Consider the following 11,058-nt stretch of genomic DNA (forward strand, 5'->3'; position numbering starts at 1 on the left):
TATGACGGTGGAGGATGGTGTTCTTGGGGTCATAGGTCCTCCATGTATGACGGTGGAGGATGGTGTTCTTGGGGTCATAGGTCCTCCATGTATGACGGTGGAGGATGGTGTTCTTGGGGTCATAGGTCCTCCATGTATGACGGTGGGGGATGGGGTCCTTGGGGTCATAGGTCCTCCATATATGACGGTGGGGGATGGAGTTCTTGGGGTCATAAGTCCTCCATGTATGAGGGTGGGGGATGGAGTTCTTGGGGTCATAGGTCCTCCATGTATGACGGTGGGGGATGGTGTTCTTGGGGTCATAGGTCCTCCATGTATGACGGTGGGGGAGGGTGTTCTTGGGGTCATAGGTCCTCCATGTATGACGGTGGGGGATGGTGTTCTTGGGGTCATAGGTCCTCCATGTATGACGGTGGGGGATGGTGTCCTTGGGGTCATAGGACCTCCATGTATGACGGTGGGGGATGGTGTCCTTGGGGTCATAGGAGCTCCATGTATGACGGTGGGGGATGGTGTTCTTGGGGTCATAGGTCCTCCATGTATGACGGTGGGGGATGGTGTTCTTGGGGTCATAGGTCCTCCATGTATGACGGTGGGGGATGGTGTTCTTGGGGTCATAGGTCCTCCATGTATGACGGTGGGGGATGGAGTTCTTGGGGTCATAGGTCCTCCATGTATGACGGTGGGGGATGGAGTTCTTGGGGTCATGGGTCCTCCATGTATGACGGTGGGGGATGGAGTTCTTGGGGTCATAGGTCCTCCATGTATGACGGTGGGGGATGGAGTTCTTGGGGTCATGGGTCCTCCATGTATGACGGTGGGGGGATGGTGTTCTTGGGGTCATAGGTCCTCCATGTATGACGGTGGGGGATGGTGTTCTTGGGGTCATAGGTCCTCCATATATGACGGTGGGGGATGGAGTTCTTGGGGTCATAGGTCCTCCATGTATGACGGTGGGGGATGGAGTTCTTGGGGTCATGGGTCCTCCATGTATGACGGTGGGAGATGGTGTTCTTGGGGGTCATAGGTCCTCCATGTATGACGGTGGGGGATGGTGTTTTTGGGGTCATAGGCAGCATTCCTCCTCCAGCAAACACGGCGAGTTGAGTTGATACCAAAGATCTGGATTTTGGTCTCCTCTGACCACAACCCTTCCCCCGGTTCTCCTCGGAATCATTCGATGTTCATTAGTGATCTTCAGACGGACCTGTAGATGTGATTTCCTGAGCGGGGGGGACCTGTACATGTGATTTCCTGAGCGGGGGGACCTGTACATGTGATTTCCTGAGCGGGGGGACCTGTACATGTGATTTCCTGAGCGGGGGGACCTGTACATGTGATTTCCTGAGCGGGGGGGACCTGTACATGTGATTTCCTGAGCGGGGGGACCTGTACATGTGATTTCCTGAGCGGGGGGACCTTGCGGGGGCTGCAGGATTTCAGTCCCTCACGGTGTAGTGTGTTACCGATTGTTCTCTTGGTGACTATGGTCCCAGCTGAGATCATGGAGAAGATTCTCCGGTGTAGTTCTGGGCGGATTCCTCACCGTTCTCCTGATCATTGATCCTCCACGAGGTGAGATCTTCCATGGAGCCCCAGACCGAGGAGATCCATCGTTATTTTGTGAATAATAATCCCACCAACTGTTGTCACCTCTCACCAAGCTGCTTGGCGATGGTCTTGTAGCCCATTCCAGCCTTGTGTAGGTCTCCAATCTTCTCCCCGACATCCTTGGGCAGATCTTTGGTCTCCATGGAGGAGAGATTGGAATCTGATTGATTGCTTCTGTGGACAGGTGTCTTTTATACAGGTAACAAGCTGAGATTAAGAGCACTCCCTTTTAAGAGAGAAGAGTGCTCCTAATCTCAGCTTGTTACATGTATAGAAGACACCTGGGAGCCAGAAATGTTGCTGATTTTTAGGGGGGGGGATCAAATACTTATTTCACCCATGGTATACGCCGTATCTATTCACTGCATGATCAATACTCTATCACTTTAATCAATCCGATCACTCAACCCAACGCAAGACCGGAAAATTACCCGCGACGGTCTTTCATGGTGTCATCATTATTCATCCACTTTAGTGAGTCCGGGGCCCGGTCATCCTTCCAGAACCTTCTAGGGCCCAACTGGGAAAAAAAATGTTATAGAAGAATGGAAAGGGATCAAAAGGAAGTCACTATAGATAACAAATGGACCCCAAATCACCTCTGTCTGTGGGATAGTGGCCCCCAAATCACCGCTGTCTGTGGGATAGTGGCCCCCAAATCACCCATGTCTGTGGGATAGTGGCCCCCAAATCACCGATGTCTGTGGGATAGTGGCCCCCAAATCACCCATGTCTGTGGGATAGTGGCCCCCAAATCACCAATGTCTGTGGGATAGTGGCCCCCAAATCACCAATGTCTGTGGGATAGTGGCCCCCAAATCACCAATGTCTGTGGGATAGTGGCCCCCAAATCACCGATGTCTGTGGGATAGTGGCCCCCAAATCAGTGGCCCCCAAATCACCGATGTCTGTGGGATAGTGGCCCCCAAATCACCAATGTCTGTGGGATAGTGGCCCCCAAATCACCAATGTCTGTAGGATAGTGGCCCTCAAATCAATGATGTCTGTGGGATAGTGGCCCCCAAATCACCGATGTCTGTGGGATAGTGGCCCCCAAATCACCGATGTCTGTGGGATAGTGGCCCTCAAATCAATGATGTCTGTGGAATAGTGGCCCCCAAATCACCGGTGTCAGTGGAATAGTGGCCCCCAAATCACCGGTGTCAGTGGAATAGTGGCCCCCAAATCACCGGTGTCAGTGGAATAGTGGCCCCCAAATCACCGGTGTCAGTGGAATAGTGGCCCCCAAATCACCGGTGTCAGTGGAATAGTGGCCCCCAAATCTCCGGTGTCAGTGGAATAGTGGCCCCCAAATCTCCGGTGTTAGTGGAATAGTGGCCCCCAAATCACCGGTGTCAGTGGAATAGTGGCCCCCAAATCACCGGTGTCAGTGGAATAGTGGCCACCAAATCACCGGTGTCAGTGGAATAGTGGCCCCCAAATCACCGGTGTCAGTGGAATAGTGGCCCCCAAATCACCGGTGTCAGTAGAATAGTGGCCCCCAAATCACCGGTGTCAGTGGAATAGTGGCCCCCAAATCACCGGTGTCAGTGGAATAGTGGCCCCCAAATCATCGGTGTCAGTGGAATAGTGGCCCCCAAATCATCGGTGTCAGTGGAATAGTGGTCCCCAAATCATCGGTGTCAGTGGAATAGTGGCCCCCAAATCACCGGTGTCAGTGGAATAGTGGCCCCCAAATCATCGGTGTCAGTGGAATAGTGGCCCCCAAATCACCGGTGTCAGTGGAATAGTGGTCCCCAAATAACCGGTGTCTATCAGACAGGGGTCAATAGCAACCAAATCACTGGTGTCAGTGGCACCCAGGCAAGACCAGACCCCCCCCCCCCTAAAATCACAAGATAGTGGCCCCCAGGAGAGAATAACCATCAAATCATTGGTGTCAGTGGAATAGTGGCCCCCAGAGATGAGAATGGCCCCCAAATCATTGGTATCAGTGGGACTGTGGCACCCAGACAAAAATAGGTAATGACCTCCACACTGGGAGCTTTCACTACATTGGCTGGAAGCAATCACATGACCCCACACTGGTAGCTTTCCCATTGGCTGGAAGCAATCACATGACCCCACACTGGTTGCTTTCCCATTGGCTGGAAGCAATCACATGACCCCACACTGGTTGCTTTCCCATTGGCTGGAAGCAATCACATGACCCCACACTGGTAGCTTTCCCATTGGCTGGGAGCAAATCACATGACCCCACACTGGTAGCTTTCCCATTGGCTGGGAGCAAATCACATGACCCCACACTGGTAGCTTTCCCATTGGCTGGAAGCAATCACATGACCCCACACTGGTAGCTTTCCCATTGGCTGGGAGCGATCACATGACCCCACACTGGGCCCCCTCACAATGGTGATGTGAAGAAATGTGTTTAATAAATAATAAAATGAAAAGTATTATTTTATTTTCCTAAAAATATAAAATTTCAACACTGTATCAGTTTCTGTAATAAATACATCGAAAGCCAAATCTCACAGAGCGAGGGTCCAATTCACCCCCCTCCCCCCTCGGAGTCCTAGTGAAGAGGCCCCTAGACACTCCTGATTGGTGACAACCCTGGGGATGAAGGTGGGAGGGGTCACGGCTGGAGACATAGACGAAGCCAGCAGGGGGCGCCACTCATAACTGAAATATCACTGCTGCAGCTCCAGGAATGGGATTGGTTTAGGAGGTGGGCGGGTCCCTCCTCTATAACGGCGAGGAAAACGTCCGGCGCCGACAATCAGATGGACTCGATCTGCTTGCGCACTTTCTCCAGGGCCCTCCGGTCCAACATCCTCTGCCGAAACACCACCACCAACGCCAAAACCACGGCGGCCACCATCATGATCCCCACAAACTCCCAGAAGACCTTCTTCTCCATGGCGACTGAGCGGCAGCTGAAAGAGGGCGGAGACAACGTCAGAGTCAAATTATACCCCCCCCCCCAGGACAACAACCCCTCTAATCTTCACTTCCGAGAGTAAAAGTGGTGACATCAGGACTAAATTTACATATGACCCGCCCCCGCTCTCACAGTGCCCCACCCCTGCTCAGAGTGGCCCGCCCCTGCTCAGAGTGCCCCGCCCAGAATCAGCCTAGGCTCCTCCTGTAAATCTACGGACGGGTTGTCTTTAAGGGCAAAGGAAATCCCGCCCCCGGGACTGGCGGCTCAGCCGGGAGTACATTCTGTTTCTTGGCAGAAGAGCTGACAGTCTAAAATAACCTCCAAAAAGGTTCCCTCCTCACTGCACCAGGCGGAGCCAGAGACGGCTCCACCCACATTCCACAGCCAACCGCTTGGTGCCTTTGGCTGGTGGCCCCACCCCCTCCAACTCTCCTTGGCAGCGGAATGGTACACAGAACTGCAACCGTTTCCTGATAGGCCATAACGGCTCAAAGCTCCGCCCCCCTCCCCACCCCCCACGCTCTTACCTCTTGTATTCCACTTTCTTGGAGGGGCTGCAGCTGACTTGCTCGATGAATCCGGTGACGACGCACTGACTGACCGCTTTCTGGAAGGGAGAGAGAAACCGTCACTGCGTGCGGGGGATGGGGGAGCTGATCACACCCAGCCCCGCCCATCGCCCTGAAGACACTCCCCATACTGTGCAGAAAGGGAGGGTGGAGGAAGCACCAGGGGGCGGAGCCAGGGATGGACACTTACCGTATCAAACTGGTTACAGTTGTAGCAATCCTTGGAGACGGTGAATTCTTCGGTCCTCCAACACGGGGTCACCGCCGGGGTCTCTGCAACACACAACATGGAGGAGGTGAGAGCGGCCCCCCGCCACCACCGGAGACCGCCCATCACCCCACATGGCGCAACACTTACCGGATACCCCCGGCGGGCTTCCTTCCTGGACCAGAGATGACTCCGCCCACCTAAGAGGAAATGAATAATAATTACCTAAAACTGAGGGGACACTAATACACGGGACACGCGGGGGGGGGGGGGGACACTAATACACGGGACACGCGGGGGGGGACACTAATACAAGGGACACGCGGGGGGGGACACTAATACAAGGGACACGCGGGGGGGGACACTAATACACGGGACACGCGGGGGGGGCACACTAATACACGGGACACGCGGGGGGGGCACACTAATACACGGGACACGCGGGGGGGGCACACTCATACACGGGACACGCGGGGGGGGCACACTCATACACGGGACACGCGGGGGGGGGACACTCATACACGGGACACGCGGGGGGGGGACACTCATACACGGGACACGCGGGGGGGGGACACTCATACACGGGACACGCGGGGGGGGACACTCATACACGGGACACGCGGGGGGGGGACACTCATACACGGGACACGCGGGGGGGGGACACTCATACACGGGACACGCGGGGGGGGGACACTCATACACGGGACACGCGGGGGGGGGACACTCATACACGGGACACGCGGGGGGGGGACACTCATACACGGGACACGCGGGGGGGACACTAATACACGGGACACGCGAGGGGGGACACTAATACACGGGACACGCGAGGTGGGACACTAATACACGGGACACGCGAGGGGGGGGAGACGCTAATACACGGGACACGCGAGGGGGGGGAGACGCTAATACACGGGACACGCGAGGGGGGGGAGACGCTAATACACGGGACACGCGAGGGGGGGGAGACGCTAATACACGGGACACGCGAGGGGGGGAGACGCTAATACACGGGACACGCGAGGGGGGGGAGACGCTAATACACGGGACACGCGAGGGGGGGGAGACGCTAATACACGGGACACGCGAGGGGGGGGAGACGCTAATACACGGGACACGCGAGGGGGGGGAGACGCTAATACACGGGACACGCGAGGGGGGGGAGACGCTAATACACGGGACACGCGAGGGGGGGGAGACGCTAATACACGGGACACGCGAGGGGGGGGGGGAGACGCTAATACACGGGACACGCGACAGGGGGGAGACGCTAATACACGGGACACGCGAGGGGGGGGGAGACGCTAATACACGGGACACGCGAGGGGGGGGGAGACGCTAATACACGGGACACGCGAGGGGGGGGAGACGCTAATACACGGGACACGTGAGGGGGGGGGGAGACGCTAATACACGGGACACGCGAGGGGGGGGGAGACGCTAATACAGGGGACACGCGAGGGGGGGAGACACTAATACAGGGGACACGCGAGGGGGGGGGGGGGAGACACTAATACACGGGACACGCGAGGGGGGGAGAGACACTAATACACGGGACATGCGAGGGGGGGAGAGACACTAATACACGGGACATGCGAGGGGGGGGAGACACTAATACACGGGACACGCGAGGGGGGGAGAGACACTAATACACGGGACACGCGAGGGGGGGAGAGACACTAATACACGGGACACGCGAGGGGGGGAGACACTAATACACGGGACACGCGAGGGGGGGAGACACTAATACACGGGACACGCGAGGGGGGAGACACTAATACACGGGACACGCGAGGGGGGGAGACACTAATACACGGGACACGCGAGGGGGGGAGACACTAATACACGGGACACGCGAGGGGGGAGACACTAATACACGGGACACGCGAGGGGGGAGACACTAATACACGGGACACGCGAGGGGGGGAGACACTAATACACGGGACACGCGAGGGGGGGAGACACTAATACACGGGACACGCGAGGGGGGGAGACACTAATACACGGGACACGCGAGGGGGGGAGACACTAATACACGGGACACGCGAGGGGGGGAGACACTAATACACGGGACACACTAATACACGGGACACGCGAGGGGGGGAGACACGGGACACGCGAGGGGGGAGACACGGGACACGCGAGGGGGGAGACACTAATACACGGGACACGCGAGGAGGGGAGACACTAATACACGCGAAACGCGAGGGGGGGAGACACTAATACACGCGAAATGCGAGGGGGGGGGAGACACTAATACATGGGACACGCGAGGGGGGGGGGGAGACACTAATACATGGGACACGCGAGGGGGGGGGGAGACACTAATACATGGGACACGCGAGGGGGGGGGGAGACACTAATACATGGGACACGCGAGGGCGGGGAGACACTAATACATGGGACACGCGAGGGCGGGGACACTAATACACGGGACGGGGGGGGAACACTAACACACGGGACGGGGGGGGGGACACTAACACACGGAAAGGGGGGGGACACTAACACACGGGACGGGGGGGGGGGACACTAACACACGGAAAGGGGGGGGACACTAACACACGGGACGGGGGGGGGGGACACTAACACACGGGACGGGGGGGGGACACTAACACACGGGACGGGGGGGGGGGACACTAACACACGGGACGGGGGGGGGGGGACACTAACACACGGGACGGGGGGGGGGGGACACTAACACACGGGACGGGGGGGGGGGGACACTAACACACGGGACGGGGGGGGGGGGACACTAACACACGGGACGGGGGGGGGGGGACACTAACACACGGGACGGGGGGGGGGGACACTAACACACGGGACGGGGGGGGGACACTAACACACGGGACGGGGGGGGGACACTAACACACGGGACGGGGGGGGACACTAACACACGGGACGGGGGGGGGACACTAACACACGGGACGGGGGGGGGACACTAACACACGGGACGGGGGGGGGACACTAACACACGGGACGGGGGGGGGGGGGGACACTAACACACGGGACGGGGGGGGGGGACACTAACACACGGGACGGGGGGGGACACTAACACACGGGACGGGGGGGGACACTAACACACGGGACGGGGGGGGACACTAACACACGGGACGGGGGGGGACACTAACACACGGGACGGGGGGGGACACTAACACACGGGACGGGGGGGGACACTAACACACGGGACGGGGAGGGACACTAACACACGGGACAGGGGGGGGGAAACAAATAAACGGGACGGGGGGGGGGACACTAACACACGGGACGGGGGGGGGGACACTAACACACGGGACGGGGGGGGGGGACACTAACACACGGGACGGGGGGGGACACTAACACACGGGACGGGGGGGGGGACACTAACACACGGGACGGGGGGGGGCACTAACACACGGGACGGGGGGGGGACACTAACACACGGGACGGAGGGGGGGACACTAACACACGGGACGGAGGGGGGGACACTAACACACGGGACGGGGGGGGGGGACACTAACACACGGGACGGGGGGGGGGGACACTAACACACGGGACGGGGGGGGGGGACACTAACACACGGGACGGGGGGGGGGACACTAACACACGGGACGGGGGGGACACTAACACACGGGACGGGGGGGGACACTAACACACGGGACGGGGGGGACACTAACACACGGGACGGGGGGGACACTAACACACGGGACGGGGGGGGGGACACTAATACACGGGACACGCGAGGGGGGGAGACACTAATACACGGGACACGCGAGGGGGGGAGACACTAATACACGGGACACGCGAGGGGGGAGACACTTATACATGGGACACGCGGGGGGGACACCAATCACTGCGTCACACTCCGGGGGGGGGGGGGACCAATCACCGCGACATACTCCGGGGGGGGGACCAATCACCGCGACACACTCCGGGGGGGGACCAATCACCGCGACACACTCCGGGGGGGGGGGGGGGCAATCACCGCGACACACTCCGGGGGGGGACCAATCACCGCGACACACTCCGGGGGGGACCAATCACCGCGACACACTCCGGGGGGGGGCAATCACCGCGACACACTCCGGGGGACACCAATCACCGCGACACACTCCGGGGGGACACCAATCACCGCGACACACTCCGGGGGGACACCAATCACCGCGACACACTCCGGGGGGACACCAATCACTGCGACACACTCCGGGGGGGGGGGGGGCAATCACCGCGACACACTCCGGGGGACACCAATCACCGCGACACACTCCGGGGGACACCAATCACTGCGACACACTCCGGGGGGGACACCAATCACTGCGACACACTCCGGGGGGACACCAATCACTGCGACACACTCCGGGGGGACACCAATCACTGCGACACACTCCGGGGGGACACCAATCACCGCGACACACTCCGGGGGGGGGGGGCAATCACCGCGACACACTCCGGGGGACACCAATCACCGCGACACACTCCGGGGGACACCAATCACTGCGACACACTCCGGGGGGGACACCAATCACTGCGACACACTCCGGGGGGACACCAATCACTGCGACACACTCCGGGGGGACACCAATCACTGCGACACACTCCGGGGGGACACCAATCACTGCGACACACTCCGGGGGGGACACCAATCACTGCGACACACTCCGGGGGGGACACCAATCACTGCGACACACTCCGGGGGGGGCACCAATCACTGCGACACACTCCGGGGGGGACACCAATCACTGCGACACACTCCGGGGGGGACACCAATCACTGCGACACACTCCGGGGGGGACACCAATCACTGCGACACACTCCGGGGGGGACACCAATCACTGCGACACACTCCGGGGGGGACACCAATCACTGCGACACACTCCGGGGGGGACACCAATCACTGCGACACACTCCGGGGGGGACACCAATCACTGCGACACACTCCGGGGGGGACACCAATCACTGCGACACACTCCGGGGGGGGCACCAATCACTGCGACACACTCCGGGGGGGACACCAATCACTGCGACACACTCCGGGGGGGACACCAATCACTGCGACACACTCCGGGGGGGACACCAATCACTGCGACACACTCCGGGGGGGACACCAATCACCGCGACACACTCCGGGGGGGGACACCAATTGTATATCAGCGCCCCCTGGTGGTAGTGGGGAAGTACAGCCCTCTATATTCAGCTGGTCTATAGAATACAATGCGGGGAACGGGCGCCATCTGGTGGCGGTGTGAGAGAAATGCGCTCTATGTAAATATAGAATGCAGGGAACGGGCGCCATCTGGTGGCGGTGTGAGAGAAATGCGCTCTATGTAAATATAGAATGCAGGGAACGGGCGCCATCTGGTGGTCACCACTATAGAGAACACGTGTGCGCCACCTGCCGGTGACTGCGGGAATCGCACTCTCAGTACGCGGTGTGTAGATTAGAGAAGAGCCGCGCTGGGCGCCGCCCGTCCCGGGGAGAGGAGAAGCGGCTCGGACTCACCCGTGGACGACCAGAACGATGACGGCTCTCAGCAGCCACCCCGCCGCCTCCATCTCCGACTTCTCCCGACAACTCATCGCTTTCCGCCCGGTGACACGGAGCGACTACTTCCGGTGTGAAGAGTCAGAAGAGCGCCACCGTGTGGCCGCACAAGGAGCTGCGCCTGAGCTGTGATGTGAGGGATGGGGGCGGAGCGCCCTCGTGTGGCGATTAGAGGAACGCTAGCTGCTGCAGCACTGAGCTCTATAATGGGTCAACTTGAGTTCGGAGCGCCCCCGTGTGGTCA

The 11,058-nt window shown here is 59.6% G+C and overlaps 1 protein-coding gene across 1 annotated transcript; it reads right to left on the bottom strand.

Annotated features, from left to right (window-relative positions):
* Positions 1 to 4,014: 4,014 nt before the first annotated feature.
* On the bottom strand, positions 4,015 to 10,931 carry JTB (jumping translocation breakpoint). Its single transcript, XM_077463928.1, has 5 exons — positions 10,773 to 10,931; positions 5,447 to 5,496; positions 5,279 to 5,361; positions 5,047 to 5,126; positions 4,015 to 4,511 (listed from the first exon to the last, which is right to left on the bottom strand). Exons 1-5 carry the CDS (start codon positions 10,847 to 10,849, stop codon positions 4,355 to 4,357), a joined length of 447 nt encoding a protein of 148 aa, XP_077320054.1. The 5' UTR covers positions 10,850 to 10,931; the 3' UTR covers positions 4,015 to 4,354.
* Positions 10,932 to 11,058: the final 127 nt, after the last annotated feature.

The sequence above is a fragment of the Lithobates pipiens genome, unplaced genomic scaffold, assembly GCF_037356315.1.
Source record: "Lithobates pipiens isolate NorthernLeopardFrog02 unplaced genomic scaffold, aLitPip1_a1.2 Scaffold_30, whole genome shotgun sequence".
Lineage (NCBI taxonomy): Eukaryota > Metazoa > Chordata > Amphibia > Anura > Ranidae > Lithobates > Lithobates pipiens.